A 19934-nucleotide genomic window follows, 5' to 3' on the forward strand; every position below is an offset into this window, starting at 1 on the left:
GAGTTTTGATTTTGATCCATCTCACCATCTTTCATAGTTATAAGTTTCATCTGCTATTAGTAACTCACATGAGCTCCTGCTTTCCATGCCCAACTTTGCTTGTATTCTATTTTGACTGTTATCTGGATATCTGAGGTTCAGATTACTTAATGAAACTGAAGAAGGCCTGGTCTCATTCCTCAACTGCTAGCTAGTTGGGAGGAGGAATTGAGGATTCAGTCTCAGAATCATCATTTGTTTTTAGAGATTATCACCTTAACCCTTGAGAAAACTGAGGTCCACCTGGAGTGGTTAAGTGCATTGACTTAGATATGGATCTAGTTTGTGCTGCAACTAAAAAAGTCAGATTTCTTCGTTCTCAGTCATGTTTTCACTCAATTACAATGCAATTGAGAATTAGAGCCTCTTGTAAGAAATTACGATGGCTTTCTTGAGAGATATTACAGAGGACAAATGTTTGGCCTCTGCAGTCAGATCCACCTGGATTTATAACCTTTCTCTGCTTATGTAAAAGGAGGTTTACTCTTCCATGAGAATAGTACCTACTTCACAAAGATTTTTGTGAAGATTAAATGCAATAATGCAGCTGGTGAATTTAACCCCTTGTTTTGCACATAGTGACTCTCAATGACTGCAGATGTCTTATATGGAAAACTGCAAAGCACATGGCAAAAAAAAAAAAAAAAACTTTTTGAAAAAGGAAGTTATGTTTACTTTTTGGGTAAGCTCAGTGTGAGAAAATTACTCCTCACATTATCATAAAAAAGAGAAGTTTATTCCCTTCAAAAAAATATTTTAATATGAATCTACTTTTGATAGCACTCCAAGAAAGATAAAATCAAAGTCAAATGATGGCTTAAATAGAGGTAATCTCAGAGCTGTAGTAATGACTCTTTAGAAATAAAACTGGCTTTCACTTCATTTCAAATTATTGCAGATATTTTCATTCGACTTTCTCACTCTTTAAAGTACCTAAGTATAAACACACTCTTCCCCTAATGCTTGAAATCCCTGATGTACGTTGCCAGAGAGGTAAGGGAAAACCCTCAGAGGAAGCAAGACCTTTCACCAGTACTTGACATCAAAAGAACTTGCCTACCTGAGGCTTCCTGTTAGGGACACTGAGTCATGTAGAAGATGGTGTCCTTGACAATATTCCCACAGCAATATGCAGTAGAGAGTGATCCATAATTATCTATAGGATCTTTGATGAAAATCAGTTTGAATGCCAAAATGTAATTCAATGAAAATACTCTGCTGGAATAGTAAATATATATCTGTGATGGAGGTTAAGCCAAATAACCTGACACTACAACTTTCCAATGGTCTCACTTGATCCAAAAGTGGGAATCCAAGCCCACTTCTAATATGGCTAAGGTTTACATTTAAATGTTGTGTTGAAGAGTCTAGTAATGAATGATAACTAGATAAAAGCAAATAATCTATCTTGTGATTTTGGACAAATTGCTTAACCTATGATATAATTAACTTTATCATCTCTAAAACTTTCTAACTTACAAAAATCTGATCTTGGAAACAAAAATAATACTATACACATATAATCCCATCAAGTCTCAAGGAAACATAAAAGTAATTGTGCAATGGTAATTTTCTGGCTCTCAGTGAGTCTGTGTGTCTCTTTATGCTATGGTTCAATTTCTGAGACATTTGTATACACTTTTGTACAAGAACCATGTTGGCTTCTGCCATATTGAAGTGGGGATTTTCTCTCTGAATATCTGGAGAAGTCAAAGCACCAAGAGTCCATTCATTTAAAAATCTTTTTAATATCTGAAATGTTAGTGAATTTGTTATCAACATCATGAAATACTTTGGGAACAAAACAAAACAGGAAATTTGTCTTCAAGATCATGTATGTATCCAAAATACATACTACAACTCTAACTTTCTGTCAAAGCTAAAATATTCTTAACCGTCTAGAAAGTCTGCAACTTGCCCAAGCGTCTACCTGCAGAACTAATGTAAGCAATCATTTCTGTTGCCCCAGGATGGTGCCTCTCCACTGGTGTCTGCTGTGGCTGCTATTACCACTGAGCTCAAGGACTCAGAAGTTACCCACTCGAGATGAGGAACTTTTTCAGATGCAGATCCGGGACAAGGCGTTTTTTCATGATTCATCAGTAATTCCAGATGGAGCTGAAATTAGCAGTTACCTCTTTAGAGACACACCCAAAAGGTATTCTCTCTGCAGTATTTTCCTTATCAATAAATTGATAAAGAATGCTAAAAAGCAAAGTAAACGTTTAGACTTAGATTAGGTAATTTACAATCAATCTCTGAATAGTATTGCTTATTTTCCTCTAAGAAAAGAAAATGACAATGCAACTGCTAATCATTAAGTAGAGGTTGTTTGGTCCTTGCTGATTGTGATCTCTTTTGGGATGGAGAGAGCAGTTTTTGCATTTCTTACATTTTAGAATGGTTATTTTCTTATCTTTGGGATAGCAGGAAATTTCTAAGAAGGATTCTGTAGGATTAAGATGAAATTAATCAAGAACAGGGTTCAAAACAGAGGCATATGAAGACCCTGAGCTCACCTCTGCCCATTGACATTGCAAACTACAGCTCCATATAGAACAGTTCTCTCTGAAGTAGACATGAAAACTAAACAGTTCCTCCACACAAAGGATAAAAAGGCCACATAGAGATGGATAGGAGAGGCAGAGGCATGATCTTGTCAAAAAAACCCTACACTTAGTGTGGCAATTCACAAACAGGAAGACTCTGACAAATACAGAGCACATCCCTGAGGAAAAAGGAGTTTGATCCCCACATCAGGCACCCCAAACCTTGGGACCTACACCAAAGAGACAAGCCCCCAAAACATCTGGCTTATGCCTGGGAGAACCAAAAGGCTATGAAAAAATAAGACTCCACTCTTTTTGTTCTAAAAGGTTTATTTATTATTTTAGAGAAAGCTAGAGAGTGGGGGGGGGGGTGCAGAGGGAAAGAATCACATGCAGACTCCCCATGAGTATGAGCCCAACACGGGGCTCTGTCTCACAACCTGAGGTCATGAACTGAGCCAAAACCAAGAGTTGGACACTCAAACAACTGAGCCATCCAGGTGCTCCTTAAGACTCTGCTCTTAAAGGGCATATGTACAGACTTCCTTACCCCAGGACCCATTGCAAACACAAAAAGTTGAAAAATGCCTAGACTACATACAAAAGAGATTCATTGGCTAATCTTAAAGTGTCTGCTGGAAGGGCAGGGGTCTCTTAGAACTCTTTCAAGGCACAGAGGTGCTAGCAAGTATCATTTTTGCATTTTCCCTCTACCTTATTAGCACTGCTTGCCCACATCTAGGTTTTCCTATGGCCCACACTGCTAAACCTGACAGGTGGGCGTGCCCCAGCCTGGCACACCCCCACAGCCCAACCAAAGCCAGTATATATGCAGAGGCCACACAAGGGATTCCTGGCTCTGATGACCAGGGTGGTTACATTTCTGAGCCCCCAGGATTGAAATAATCAGGGAGACAGTTCTTGGCAAGCTATCCCCACCAGGATACTGCAGAGACTAAGACTGAGACACCCCCAGGCTTCCTATAATCAATCCTTCAAGACTGGGAGAGATAGTTTTTTCACCTAATGCATAGAAACCAACATAGAGAGTTAAACAAAATGAAAACAAACAAACAGGGACGCCTGGGTGGCTCAGTTGGTTAAGCCACTGCCTTCGGCTCAGATCATGATCTCAGCATCCTGAGATCGAGTCCCAAATCAGGCTCCTTGCTCAGCAGGAGCCTGTTTTTCCATCTGTCTCTGCCTGCCATTCTGTCTGCCTATGCTCACTCTGACAAATAAATAAATAAAATCTTAAAAAAAAAAAAGAAAGAAAGAAAACAAACAAACAAAGAAATATATTCTAAATGAAGAACAAGATGAAACTCCAGGGAGGAAAAAAACAAAAACAAAAAAACCTTAATGAAACAAAGAGAAGTAATTTACCAGATAAGGATTTCAACGTAGTGGTCACAAAGATGCTCAGCAATTTTGGGGGAAGAATAGGTGAACACAGAGGGAATTTCAACAAAGAGACAGAAAATATAAGAAAGCATTACCAGACAGAAGTCATAGATCTTAAAAAGACAGTAACCAAACTGAAATATACATTACAGCAGTTCATCAACAAATTAGATAAAGCACAAGAAAGGATCAGTAACCCAGAAGACAGGGCAGTGCAACTCACCCAAAGAGAGCAGGAAAAAGAAAAAATAATCTGAAAAAATGAAGATCATTTAAAAAACATACAGGACAACATCAGGTGGAGTAACATTTGCATATTAGAGGTCCCAGAAAGAGACCCTAACCTGGAGGATGAAACATATATCCTCGTTCAGGAAGCCTAGAGTTCAAAATAAGATGAACCTAAAGAGATCCACCCTAAGATATATTACATTAAAATATCAAAATTCAAAGATAAATAGAAAATCTTATAACCAAGAGGAAAACTTGTTACAAATAAGGGAACCTCCACAAGATGATCAGCAGATTTTTCAGCAGAAATTTTGCAGGCCAGAAAAGAGTGACATGATATATTCAAAGTGTTGAAAGCAAAAAAACCTCCAACCATGACTACTCACCTAGCAAGATTTTCAGAATTAAAGAAAGATGAAGAGTTTTCCAGACAAGCAAAAACTAAAGGAGTTCACCACCACTAAACCAGCCTTGTCAGAAATGTTAAAAAGATGTCTTAAGTTGAAAAGGGGACTAACCAATACCAAGAAAACATATGAAAGTAAAAATTTCCCTGGTAAAGGTAAATATATATTAAAGGTAGTGAACTAATCACTTATAAGGTTAGCATGAAGATTAAAAGGCAAAAGTAGTAAAAAAAATAACTAAAACTACAACAATTAGTTGGAGTATATACACAAAATGATGTAAAATGTGACACCAGAAGTATAAAATGTGGAACTGGGAAGTAAAAATATAAGGTTTCAGAATGTGTTCATACTTAACTTGTTACCAAATTAAAATAGACTGGTATATATACATATAGGCTTATATTTGTAAGTCTCATGGTGACAACAAGGCAAAAACCTATGGCATATATAAAAAGATAATGAGAATGGAATCTAAACATAACACTAAAGAAAGCAATCAAACCACAAGAGAAGAAAGCAACAGAAAGAGAAAACAGAATGGAACGATAAAATGATTAACAAAATGGCAGCAACAGTATATACCTACCTATAATTTAAACATAAATGGACTAAATTCTCCAATCAAAAGGCATCGAGTGGCTGAATGGATTTAATTCCATATGCTCCCTGACAAGAGATTCACTTTAGATGTAAGGACACACACAGATTGAAAGTAAAAGGGCTAGGAAAAGATGTTCCATGCAAATAGAAACCAAAAAAAGTTGGGGTAGCTATTATATTAGACAAAATAGACTTTAAAACAAAAGACTATAATAAAAGACAAAGACGGGCATTACATAATGATTCAGGGGTCAATCCAGCGAGAAGATAAAACATTTGTAAATATATTTTTTAAATTTTATTAACATTTGTAGGTATTTATATACCCAAAATAGATTAGGAGCACCTAAACATATAAACAAGTATTAACAGACTTAAAGAGAGAAATTGAGAGCAATACAACTATAGTAGGCGGACTTAGTACCCCATATTCATCAATGGATGCTTCATCCAGACAGAATATTAATATCAATGTGGAAACATGGTCTTAAATGAAACATTAGACCATTTACTAGATATATACAGAACATTCCACCCATAAGCAACAGAATATACATTTTTCTCAAGTGCACATAGAACATTCTCCAGGATCAATCATATGTTAGGACAAAAAAAAAGTCTCAATAAATTTAAGAAGATTGAAATTTCACCAAACATCTTTTAGAACATAATTGTATGAAACCAAAAATCAATCACAAATATGTGGAGATTTAAAAACATGCTGCTGAACAACCAATAGGTCAATGAAGAAAAAAAAAAAAAACTTGAGACAAATGAAAGTGTGAAAGTCACACACCAAAATTTATGGGACATAGCAAAAGCAGTTGTAAGAGGGAAGTTTTTAATGATATAGGACTGGCTCAAGAAATCAGAAAAATCTCAAATAATTTAAATTTTACCTAAAGGAACTAGGAAAATAGGAATAAGTGAATCCCAAAGTTAAAAGGAGGAAGAAAATAATAAACATCAAAGTGGAAATAAATAAGATAAAGACTAAAGAGACAACAGGAAAAAAATCAATGAAACTAAGAGCTTCTTCTTTGAAAAGATAAACGGAATTGATAAACTTTTAGCTCCACTCACTAAGAAAAAAAAAAGAGGACTCAAAATCAGAAATAAATGAGAGTAAGTTATAATTGATACCAAAAAGATACAAAGGACCTACTATGAAATTAATATGAAGAACTCTATGCCAATAAATTGGACAAACCAGGAAAAAAGTGGATAAATCTTCAAAAACATATACTCCTTAAGACTGAGTCATGAGAAAATAGAAAATATGAATAGACCAATTACTAACAAGAAGATTGCTAGTCCCAACAAACAAAAGTCCAGGACCAGGTGGCTTCACTAGTGAATTCTACTAAATATTCAAAGAAGAGCTAATGCCTATCCTCCTCAAAATATTTCAGAAAATTGTGGCCTCATTTTATGAGCCCAACACTACAGAGACACTGAAACTAGATATGAGGACACCACAAACAAACAAACAAACAAAAATTACAGGTCAATATCCCTAATGAGCATAGCTGCAAAACTCCTCAACAAAGTATTAGCAGACCAAATTCAAATAATACATTAAAAGGATCATACACCACCATCAAGTTGGATTTATTCCAGGGATGCAAGGATGATTCAATATCCACAAATCAATAAATGTGATATCACATTAACCAAATGAAGGATAAAAATCATACAATCATCTCAATAGATGCAGAAAAAGCATTTGGTAAATTCAACATCTATTTATGATAAAAACTTTTCACAAAGCAGGTATAGAGGGAATGTATCCCCATGTGATAAAGGCCATATATGACAAGCCTATAGCTAATATGACACTCAATGGTGAAAAGAAGAAAGCTTATCCTCTAGGATCAAGGACAGGACAAGGATACCCACACTTGCCACTGATAAGTGTCATGGTACTGGGAGTCCTAGCCCAACCAATTAGAAAGAAAATGATATAAAAGGTGTTCAAATTGGAAAGATAGAAGTAAAACTGTCACTGTTTTCAGGCAACATGATTTTATATATAGAAAACCCTGAAGCTCCCACCAAAAAACTGTTGTAACTAATAAAAACATTTATTAAATTTGCAGGATACAGAAATCAATATACAAAAATCTATTGTTTTTTTAATACACCAATAATAAACTACCAGAAAGAGAAATTAATGAAAACAATCCTGTTTACAGTTGCATCAAAAAGAACAGAATACCTAGGAATAAATTTAACCCAGGAGGTAGAAGACCTGTATACTGAAAACTGACATTGATGAAAGAAAGTGAAGAAGACACAAATAAATGGAAAGATACTCTGTGTTCATGAATTGGAAGAATTAATATTGTCAAAATGTCCATACTACCCAAAGCAAACTATAGATTCCGTGAAATCCCTATCAAAACTTCAATGACGTTTTTCACAGAACTAGAACAAATAATTCTAAAATTTGTATGCACCCACAAAATCCCTGAAAACCAAAGCAATCTTGAGAAAGAAGGACAAAGCTAGAGATACTATGTTTCCTGATTTCGAACTGTACTACAAAGGTATAGGAATCAAAACAGTATGGTATTGGCATAAAGGCAGATACATGGATCCATGGAGCAGAAAAGACAGCCTGGCAATAAACCATGAACACATGGTCAATTAACTCATGACAAAGGAGTCAAGAATATACAATGGGAAAAGGACAGTTTCTTTAAAACAATCTTCTTGGGAAAACTGGACAGCCATGTGCCCAAGACCAGACCACTAAACAAACACAGGTAGTAAGCTCCTTGATATTGGTCTTAGCAGTGTTCCGGGTTCTTTTTTTTTTTTTTTTCTTGGTTGGTTTGAGTGGGTGGGTTGGTTGGTTGGTTGGTTTTGAATCGGTCTCCAAAGGCAAGGGCAACAAAAGCAAAAATAAACAAGTGGGACTACATCAAGCCAAGAAACTTTTGCATAGTGAAGGAAATCATTAACAAAATAAAATGCAACCTACTGAATGGGAGAAGATATTTGCAAATCATACATCTAATAAGGGGTTAAAATCCAAATTATATAAAGAATGTATACAACTTAAAAACACAACTCATCTGCTTTAAAAATGGGCAGAGGATATGAATAGACCTTTTCCAAAGAAGACATACATATGGCCAAGAGGTACATGAAAAGATGCTCAATATCACACATCATCAGGCAAATGCAAAGCAAAACCGCAATGAGATGCCACCTCACACCCATCAGAATGACTATTACCAAAAAGACAAGAGATAACAAATATTGGCAAGAATGTGGAGAAACAGGAATCCTCGTGCAGTGTTGATGGAAATGCAAATTGATACAACCATTATGGAAAACAGTAATAGGTCCTCAAAAATCTATAAATAGAACTATCATATGATCCAGCAATTCCACTTCTGAGTATTAATCCAAAGAAAATGAGGGGATGTAATGTACAGCATGGTGACTATAGTCAGCAATATTATATTGCATATTATGTAACTTTTTATGGTTACAAGGGGGAAGTAGATTCACTGTGATGATCATTTCACAGCATATACATAAATCATAACTTTGTTCATTTGAAATTAATATATTTCAGTTGTATCTCAATAAAAAAGAGCTTAAGCAGCTAAAAAATATGAAATTAAATGAATACATGATTCCTCAAGAGTTTACATTGTATTATAAGGATAATATTTCTGGGGTGCCTGAGTGGCTCAGTTGGTTAAGCATCCGACTCTTGATATCAGCTTAGGTCTTGGTCTCAAGGTCGTGAGCTCTAGCCCTGTACTGGACTCCATGCTGGGTGTGGAGCCTACTTAAATTTTAAAAAAAAAAAAGATAATATTTCTTTGAACAATATTCAGTTCATTTACCTTTACTCAGCAAATTGGGCTCACATAATGGTTCTAAATATTTGGACCTTAAAAAATGATACATACTTGTTTATTCTTTCTTGACTTGACTTTTTTCTCCCCACAAATAATGATCAGGGGCTTTGATACCTACATTGGGATGAAATGTTACCTCACCTTGAGTTGAGAGTTACAGCAACAATAGAAACATCATTTCTAGGAGTGAAATACGCAGTGGGAGGCACTCATAGACATTGTTGATATTACAACTAATGGTGAAATTCCAGATAAAATTTAGCGGCAGTGGATAGCTTTTTTCATTGATTATTCTTATGTTTACACATAAATTCCAAAAGCTAAATGGTTCATGGAGTGTTTATCCCTCAGTTTTGGCATTATAATTTGGGGCCATGTTTTCTTAGTTGTTCATTGCATTTCTGTCTGCCTCACCAGCCAGTAAATAATCTGGAGCACATAGATCATGCCCTATTATCTCTGATTGCTGTTCTCTTCCGTACTCTGGGTATGGTAGCCAACAAATATTTGTCAAATTGTTAAAGTTTATTCAGATTATCTTTTATCCCTAATCGTAAGTGCTTCCATATGAAAACGTTGAGTTAGAAGGACTCCCTGCTGTTTTATATGTATAATGAGTACCTTGTAGAATGCAAGAATTGTTTTGTCATTGGTTGCCTGTGGCCTGTATGTAAGTTAGTAAGACACAGTTACTTTGGGAAATAAGCTACTTCCTTGTCTGAAAGGAGAACAGAAGGTAGAAGATGAACTGACACATTGGTTTCTGCTTCAGCAGTTGGCTCTGCTACCAACATAAAAACGGAACCCTAGAAGTTTTGAACACTTTTTTACTTACATGATGCCAAACAAAATATTTTGTTGTACCTATTTCTTTGTAACAGAGATGGGTTCAGTTGTGTGTATATTGTTAATATATCCAACGCAGCCTGGCCAAAGGAACAAAATTCTACTCTCCATAAGTAGATTGAATTGGAAAATTAAGCCATCTGACACCTGTCTTGAAAGATGCTTATGATACTTATACCTTCCCACCCAGTAAATAGTACAGTTATTTTGTCTAGATGACATCTAACTTTATTATTTTATGAACAAGTTGTTTTTACTTTTATAGAGTCTTGTCTTCCTACTGCCTGACCCCCACCCTCCTTCTTTTAATTTATATTTGAATGGTGAGGGGAGAAAATACTGATAGTGCCATTCAGATTCGGTATCTTTAGGTAGAAACAGACTTGAGGTGTAAGGCTCCTGGAGCTGGAACAATAGGGTTGGTGCTAGAATTCTTGGGTTCTATTCATTAATTTCATAATTGATCATTCAAAAATATTTACCAAGTACTTAATACATGTAGAAATCAGTACTAAATGCTGGGACTTCAATGACATGGCAAATGAACCCTAAGTGGGCCTTTGTTGAGAAATGACAATCAAATAATACAAATATATAGTCACAAATTTCAATAAGCACCCCAGGTGAAAAGTACAAGACACTGAGGGTGCACGAGAACCTGACCCAGAATTAGGAGTCAGAAAAGGCAGCCCTGACAGAGGTGACATGAGTAAGGGCAAAGGAGTGCATGAAACAACATCCCAGAGGTTCCAACACAGGGCAGATTCTAGGAAACTAGGAGAGCCCCATGTGGTTCAAGCACAGGACATGAAAGGCCAGTGAGGTAGGCAGGGGCCCCACCACTGAGGAAGTTTTAGATTCTGCGAACAATTAAGGACTTTTCCCCAAAAAGCTAGAGTCTAAACTTACTCATCAATTCATTCAACAAGTATTTATTGGGAATTACTTTAGTCTCTAAGTCTTCAGCAATGAACCAAATGCCCGGCCCTATTACATCTTTCATTCTAGTTAGAGGAGATGGAAAAATAAAGAGGTAAACAAAGAAATATGTAATATGTCAGGTAGTGATAAGTGCTTTGAAGACAAATGAAGAAGTGTGAAAGAGAGCTTCATGGGGAAGGTGTTATCTTCCATAAGGGGTCAGAGTAGGTTTGTTAAGTGAATAAGAAGAAAACCAGTGATTTTTCCAGTGACTCTTGATAAGTCCTAGAACCAATGATCTCAGTCTCAACTGGTCCACTTCCCCACAGGTATTTCTTTGTGGTTGAAGAAGACAATACTCCATTATCAGTCACAGTGACTCCCTGTGATGCACCTTTAGAATGGAAACTGAGTCTCCAAGAGCTGCCTGAGGACACAAGTGGGGAAGGCTCAGGTAAGCAGCATGTTAAGTCTGGCCCTGGACCCCTGAATGGATAACTAAAAGACCCATGACATAGACAGCCTTCTGTCTATAAGAAAAAGCAGCGTGGGTGCATAGGGGAAGACGCTGGAGATTTTGCAGTGGGGATGGCACTGAAAGACGTGATCTTGACACTGTCAAAACCACTTGACAGTTAAGAGAGACAGACTTGGAGCCTGAAGGGGTGAGGAAAATGGAAAGGTTTGGACTAGCCTCTCTAGCTGTGGTTTGCAATCTCACCCAAAGATTGGAATCAGCACTGGGTGCTTTAAAACTACTGATGCCTGGATCCCACCCTTAAAGGTTTTTACTTAATTGTCCTGGAGTATGATCTGGACATTGGGACTATTAAAATCTCCCCCTAGGTTATTCTGGTATGCAGCCAAGATCTCTGGGGAGTAAATGGTGGCACCGAAAAGAGGAATAAAAAGGCTTTGAGTGCCATTGAAAGGCCAGGATGACAAGAAAGTCAGTAGGAGGGATATGTTAGGCATTTAAGGAAGATACAGATTGTGGAAAGCAAATACCAAGAAACAGGGAAGTGAGAAGAATCCGTATGAGGCTCTGGGGTGACCTGCTTCCTTCAAGGGGTGAAGGCATCATAGCATAAAGGTGAAGTCTTTGTGACTGGTGCCACACAAAGGATGCAAGCTAGATGTGCTGCTCATAGGGATGAGATGACAGAGAGTTGTAACTAGGAAAGTATGTCATCATGGGAGATAGAGAATAAATAACGGCATGAAATCATTCATCTCCGGGTTTGGGACTGTGAAATTCCACATCCCTCATTCAATTTGCAGTAATAAGCTGAACAGGGTGCATTCCCACACTGGTTACCCAATCCTTCACCAGGTCTTGGTGTCTAAGCTTATCTGGTGTCTATGTGGTATCTGATATTAAGAATAAAAAGAGAAAAAATTAGTTTGGTTTCAATACTTTCCTTCTATTATTCCTAGGCATATGTTCTCCACACTGAAAATTAGGTCCTCTTACTGGTACTTCATATTCTATGTTTTAATGAGAGACTGTCCAGTCCTGGTAACAAGAATAAAACTAGTGAAATAGCTGGCCATCAAAATGCAATCAAATTGCAATCAAAATGCAATCAAATCCTTTTGATAAGCAGATTGATGGTAGGAATTAATCTTTCAAAGGCTTACAGTCTTTGACCTAAGACTTTCAGTAATTACAGTCAATTCTGAAGCCTAAATTTAAATTCAGAAAAGCCAACATGTATGTGTGTGGGTGTGTGTATATATAGAAAGACAGATATAGATATATACACATATACATACACACACACACATATATATACATGGCACTATCTTAAATGGTCAAAAATTGACCAACGGTATTATTTATATATTTATGAAAATACTACTTTTTACAAAATTATTTTATTATAAATTTTATTGTAAAATAATAATTTATTTTATAAAGTAAAACATTACAAAATAATAATTTTATTTATTATAAAATAATAATTTTAAGTGAGGAAGACAGGATTCAAAATGGAGGTTCATTTGGGAACATATATGTATGAGAATAAGTGTTATTAAGCTATAGAGAACAATGAAAAAGAATAATATCAATTGCATAAAAACATGTAAAGGACTGAGTGGCAATGAATCAAAATATTAATGAAGGATTGTCTTGGGATCATGAATTAATGGATGATTTTTTTTTATCTTGTTCTTTCCCTCTATTTCCCAATTACCTACTGGGAACATCATAATTTTTTTTTAAGATTGATTGATGTATTTATTTTAGAGAGAGAGAGAGCAAGTCAGGAGAGGGTCAGAGGGAGAGGAAGAGAGAGTCCCAAGAAGACTCTGCTGAGCACAGAGCCTGACCTGGGGGCTCAGTCCCACAACCCTGAGATCATGACCTGAGCAGAACTCAAGAGTGGGACGCTTCACTGACCAAGCCACCCAGGCACACCCGACATTATTATTTTTATAACAGCGCAAAAAGAAGATCGTCTTAAAAACAGAATCTAAGGTTGGCACGCCACAGTGCATACCCTGACCCGTAGCTTGTGTTTCTCTCCTGTCTTCTAGGTGAGCCGGAGCCTCTGGAGCAGCAGAGGCAGCAGATCGTTCATGAGGAAGGCACGGAATTATTCTCCTACAAAGGCAATGATGTGGAGTATTTCATCTCTTCTAGTTCTCCATCTGGTTTATACCAGTTGGAGCTGCTTTCCACAGAAAAAGACACGCATTTCAAAGTCTACGCCACCACAACCCCGGAGTCTGATCAGCCCTACCCGGAATTACCGTATGATCCAAGGGTGGATGTGACCTCTCTGGGACGCACCACAGTCACTCTGGCCTGGAAACCGAGCCCCACGGCCTCCTTGCTGAAACAACCCATTCAGTACTGTGTGGTCATCAACAAGGAGCACAATTTCAAAAGTCTCTGTGCGGTAGAAGCCAAACTGAGTGCAGACGACGCTTTTATGATGGCTCCAAAACCCGGTCTGGACTTCAGCCCCTTTGACTTTGCCCATTTCGGGTTTCCTTCAGAGAATCCGGGTAAAGAACGCAGCTTCCTAGCAAAGCCTGCCCCAAAACTGGGGCGGCATGTGTACTGGAGGCCCAAGGTCGACATTCAGAAAATCTGCATCGGGAACAAGAACATCTTCACTGTCTCAGACCTGAAGCCCGACACGCAGTACTACTTCGATGTCTTCGTGGCCAACAGCAACAGCAACACGAGTACCGCGTACGTGGGCACCTTCGCCAGGACCAAGGAAGAAGCGAAACAGAAGACAGTTGAGCTCAAAGACGGGAAAGTGTCAGATGTATTCGTCAAACGGAAGGGAGCGAAGTTTTTACGCTTTGCGCCGGTCTCTTCTCACCAAAAAGTCACTCTATTTATTCACTCCTGTCTGGACGCTATTCAGATCCAAGTGAGAAGGGATGGGAAACTTCTCCTGTCTCAGAATGTGGAAGGCATCCGGCAGTTTCAGCTTCGAGGAAAGCCCAAAGCGAAGTATGTCATCCGACTGAAAGGACACAAGAAAGGGGCGTCGATGTTGAAGATCCTGGCCACCACGAGGCCGAGCAAGCAGCCCTTCCCCTCTCTTCCTGAAGACACGAGAATCAAAGCCTTCGACAAGCTCCGCACCTGCTCCTCGGCCACCGTGGCCTGGCTGGGCACTCAGGAGAGGAACAAGTTCTGCATCTACAAAAAGGAAGTGGACGATAGCTACAATGAAGACCAGAAGAGAAGAGAGCAAAACCAATGCCTAGGACCAGACACGAGGAAGAAATCGGAAAAAGTCCTCTGTAAATATTTCCACAGTCAAAACCTACAGAAAGCAGTGACCACGGAAACAATTAAGGGGCTTCTGCCCGGAAAGTCTTACCTGCTGGATGTGTATGTCATAGGACACGGGGGCCACTCGGTGAAGTACCAGAGTAAAGTCGTGAAAACCAGGAAGTTCTGTTAGTTACCTCGTACGGCGAGATGCTGTTACATAGACCTGCAGGAGAGACATGGAATCACTTTAAGCATAAACTGACTACTCCCACGGCTGAGAGAAGTGGCGACCAGTCCTTGGACTGTGGACGGAAGGATATCAACTTGTGTATATTGGTGTTTATAGGAGTATCTGTTGAGGAGTCTTGTTCTAGTGTACCTCAGTGGTACCTAGTGTGTGTCTGCTGCCCGTTGCTGTCAGAGAGGGCATCTGGAAGGAACTGACATCCCTTGCTTTGACCACTGCATGAACTGCTTCTAAATTATTTTATTACCTGAAAATTTAAAATATGCCATTCATTGCACACATCCACAAATGCAAATCATTCCTCTCTATAGATGCTAGGATATATATAAATTATTTTATAAAGTCTTGTTTTAAATGTCAGTGTTTCTATGATTGTAAACTATTAAATTCTTTTCCTGTTAAAGTACAGATCTAATCTAAGTATATAATTAAGTGGACGGCCCTCTAGTCAATTATATTGCTATTGTAAATTCTTATCTGTTGAGTAAAATGTTTAAATACTGTATGTATCTCATGTACAAAGTTGACATACATTATATTCATGTACATAAAATTAAAGATATTAGATTATATACTGTTCATTTTCCCAAGCAGCTACCACGGTGTATTCAATTTTTATTCTGTTCAAAAACTGCGCCCTTATATAATTTGGCACCAGAATCAACCTTCGTTGTAATAGTTAAGATAACATGCTGCGTATCTCCAAAGTTACTGTGGCATTAGAGATACAGTTTGCTTTCGGATGCTGATTTGGAGCCAGGTGTCATGATTGTTGAGAGTTCCAACAGACTTGTTTTAAAAGAATAAGCAAAAAAAAAAAAAAAAAAAAAAAGGAATAGACAAAGTCAAACACTGTAGCTCAACAAGGATTCAACAGATTGTTCTCAACAGCCTAAAATATATTACATTTATTTTAAAAATAAGCATCTATTTTAAGTACAAAATTGGGATATCCCAAGTATTTTCCATCTGCTTGAATATTAGCAAGATAATGATTTTAATGTCTATCTGAAGCAATCTAGAAACCACCAGTTAGGACTTTATTTGGTATCAAGGAGACAAAAGAAGCAACTGTTTTGATAACATTAACAGTCCGATACTTTGATTTTTCACGAATTTTTAGAAAGTAATTTCGGCATAATTAAAATTTAGACAAATAATAACAGAAACCATTTAGCAAAGATGGCACCAAGAGCACCTTTAGATCATTTCATTCTCCACGGTTCTATACGTGAGCTGTCATGATAACATTAGATCAGGATTCAGAAGAGTGTAGAATTTGTGGTCACCTGAGCTATATAACTTCAGCAGATCTGTTAACTCCCACTGTCCCTCTTGCCCATCTATAAATTGGGTGGTGACAGATTTGGGTAAGATGACATTAGAAGATACTTGCTATTATTATAAGACATAGTCTTTTGTAGAATCCTATGATTCTGAAATTATAAAGTGCTCCTGTAACTACAAGTAGGGACAGATGCAACCTCTTGACCTCTCCACTGTCCCCCACGTACTGGCACCAGCCTCCACGTGGCAGGCATGTGTCAGTGGCATTCCTCTGGTGGGGAGGATCACTATGGCTGAGGTAGTGTACATGGTGGTCATTTTGAAAGGTCCTCTGATCACCTGAAGATAAAACATGTCCCCTAAAAATCCATCATCCAACTCCTCTGGGTTATGATATCAAAAGAAAATTGACCACATCCATATAAAACAGTAACAGTATCCGAAAGAATGTTAAAAAGGGGGGCAGGGGGGAGACACGTGCCCAGTGGCCATGTAGCCAATCAACCTGGAAGGAGAGCTTAAAATTGACAGCATTCCAGAGATGGTACATCTTAAGCTATAAACGGGGTGCATTTGAAAGGAGAACTGACTTTCTCCTGTTACTCGCAAATATGTTTTTAAAGAGCAGTGTGCTAAATGGAACGACAGAGGATCAAAGAGTTATTGCAGCTTCTGAAGACGATGGACTTACTCTCAGATATTGCTTAATGCCTATGGACCCCTGGGAACCCAGCCAAGTCAATTTAACCAAGCTCTTACCCTTTCAGCCCGCTGTGATGGTGGTTTCTACGTAGTCTGGATAGTACTTTGATAGGAATTGCATTAAATGTGTAGATTGCGTAGTCTGGATAAATTTGAGAATTCTTTCATGGTCCCAGTGAAATTTGCCTTTTAGAACTTACAGGAAAATTAAATACACACTGTGAGACTTCTGTCACTCGTAAAGAAAGGGAAACACCTATTAAAGATAAAGATCTCATTTACTAATGTGTTAGATTTTAGGAGCACTCAGGTGAACTGGAGACAAGAAAAAGAAACTTGTTCTTAATTAACAAAGAAACAGAAAGTTGCTAATATGGAAGCACCACCTTTTGTTTGTTAAAATCCTAGGACAACTGTTTTGAGAACAGAGCGTTTAGTATCCCAAGGATAGCCACAGTATTATGGAGGAAAGAAAATCTTTGAAGACATTTAGTTCAAGGTCACAATCTTTATTTTTCAGGTGCAAAAGAAACTGAAGACCAGAGAAATAAAGTTCTCATAGTTGAAACAGATAAGGAGTAGAATTGCCCAGATTCCAAAATACTTACCAGGATATAAATCACTAATTCTTGGCAAGGGGGCGGAGTCACTTGTGGGTCACTTTCCTAAAGGAAATAATTTTTTTTGTCTTATTTATTATTGCAAACCAACTTACTCTTAAAGGCCATTTCAGATTTTCTTAAGAATGAATGGATGCATAAACTATAACTGAGAACTTCAAACTTATAAGAAAAAAAATTATGTTTAGTTATTTTCAGAAACACAGAATGCTTTAGGTTTTCATGCACACACAAACCTGGGGCTTTAAGATCATTAATCAATTTTAATGATAAGTCCTGTAGTTTTTAAATTTAAAACTATCCAGAATATATAAAAAATTATAGCAGATGATTTTATTGGTTAAATTACTTCACAGTCAATGTTTAGATTAATTTTTTAAATGTGCAGGCATTAAAGAGTATGTGCTGATAAGGATATATCCATTTCTTATTTTCATTAGAGTACCATTGAAAAAGTTATGATTTTATTATCTCAAAAAACCAAATGAGGTAACTTCAATTAAAAAAAAAAAAATCACTTAACCAGGTGGTGGGTACTAGAGAGGGTACAGATTGCATGGAGCACTGGGTGTGGTGCAAAAACAATGAATACTGTTACGCTGAAAAGAAATAAAAAATTTAAAAAAATCACTTAGGTGAACTTTACAGTTTGAAATCAGCTTAATGGTTCTTAATAGATTGGGAGGTCCAGGTGCATTCAACGAACACACACACACACACACACACACACACACACTTAGTTTTACATATGATTTAATGGTTTGGTGGACCCGAAACCATTCAGGATCTCTTCCAATACTTTACCAACCCCTCTTAGAGATCATCTATTTCTACTACTTCATTTTATAGATGAAGAAATTGAGGTCCAACAAGACTAAAACCCAGATTCCTATACTCCAATTTTAACATTCGCCTGAACTTCATTTTAAGTATTTCTTTACTCCAGAAGATATCCAGAAAGGATACTCCCAGAGCATCCTTCTCTGTCTTTCTTCTGTGGCTGGTTTCAAAGCAAAACAAAACAAGTTAGCATCTAATTTGAAAAACAAGGTCATTTGGAGCATCTCCAACCACTTCCTTCCCCACTGATATGGTGTGATAGAGATAAAATCGTCTGGGAACTTGACTTCAGATTTTCTCACCAGCACCAGGAGAAGTGACCGAGGCTAGACTTCAGCTGTCCTCTGTTTGTAGCTGTCCACAGGACCTGGGAGGCATCAGGGCACACTCATCATTGTGTTTTTTCCCAGAGCATTTTAGCCAGAAAAATAGACAGTGGTTTGGGATTTAGACCGTTGTTGTCACTTTGAAGGTGGAAAGTGGAAGAGAGGAGGGCAGGGAGATGAAACGGAGCGCGGAGAAAGTACTTTTTTTCTGATTTCTTTCTCTAAGAGGCCTGAGAGAACAAGAGCAGTGAGAGATCTCCTATAGCTTAAATTTATTAAGATCTTAGATTCTGTTTTTTATATGCAAAATTACCCTGAAAATCTGACCTAATCACATCCACTCTATTAAAATTGTATCCGCTGATTGATATTCTCATCTCCTAGGGAGGATTGATCATGTTATTTGGATAAGATTTTCAGTTCGGTTCATTCACATTCCTCCTTCTCCATCTTTGAGAAACAAATTTAGTAATCAAAATTTAGAGATAAAGTTACTTAGAATGGCTTTTCATATCCACCCTTATGTCTCTTTCAAAGATATTTTTAAATACGTTTTCAAAGTAAAATAAATAGAAGGCTATTGATCGCCATCACAGGCAAATAATTGGCTCCAGGATTGAGTGCATGGCCTTAGGCGCAGTTATATTGCCATCTTGTCGTTATTCTGATACTATTGAAGATGTGGCATCAGCTACCGCATGAGTGTTAGAGGGGGAGGAAAGTAGTGTGAGGAAGAACATGGAGTCCTAGGAAAGGACTCATTAAAAAAGAGAAACCAGGATGAATGAAACTCACCATCCCATTGGGCTACAAGGGAGAACTTTCAGGTAAGTATAAGGTTTTCTTGAAACCTGGCAGAAATGTAAAGTTTAGAGACTTCAAGCTGAGGACACATCAAGTACCCTCTCAGGATGCAGACGTGTCCCAAGACTTTAGAATTTGAAATAATATTTGAATTGAGACAAAGGTGTAATACCGAGAAGTCACAGCACATCAGTTTTCAGTATGGGTGATGAGATCCAGACAGAAGAGTCTGGAAAGAAATAATCATAATAAGAGAGGTGATGAATGTGTTGCTTTGTTTTTGAGTCCAAAATTACTGTCAGAAACTGAGTTTTAATCAGCAATTCAAAATGTTTCGGTTCTCTCTCTTCTTGTATAAATACCTGCCAATGTTAATGTTGCCATAATTTGGAAATAAGCAAATCTATTTCTTGTCTATAGTTAGCTCTTGGTATAATCCTTCCAACTTGTGTAAATAAGGCAGCACAGCATAATACACAAAA

At 37.5% G+C, this 19934-nt stretch overlaps 1 protein-coding gene across 1 annotated transcript in view; it reads left to right on the forward strand.

Moving 5' to 3' along the window:
- Positions 1–15717, forward strand: part of NDNF (neuron derived neurotrophic factor) — a 41209-nt gene extending 25492 nt beyond the window's left edge. Inside the window, exons 2-4 of the mRNA XM_059169364.1 lie at positions 2009–2197; positions 11211–11335; positions 13423–15717. Coding sequence (XP_059025347.1) covers positions 2010–2197; positions 11211–11335; positions 13423–14816 — 1707 coding nt within the window. The 5' untranslated portion in view covers position 2009 and the 3' untranslated portion in view covers positions 14817–15717. The remainder of the gene's footprint in view (positions 1–2008; positions 2198–11210; positions 11336–13422) is intronic.
- The last annotated feature ends 4217 nt before the right edge of the window (positions 15718–19934 follow it).

The sequence above is a fragment of the Mustela lutreola genome, chromosome 1, assembly GCF_030435805.1.
Source record: "Mustela lutreola isolate mMusLut2 chromosome 1, mMusLut2.pri, whole genome shotgun sequence".
In the NCBI taxonomy this organism is placed as follows: Eukaryota; Metazoa; Chordata; class Mammalia; order Carnivora; family Mustelidae; genus Mustela; species Mustela lutreola.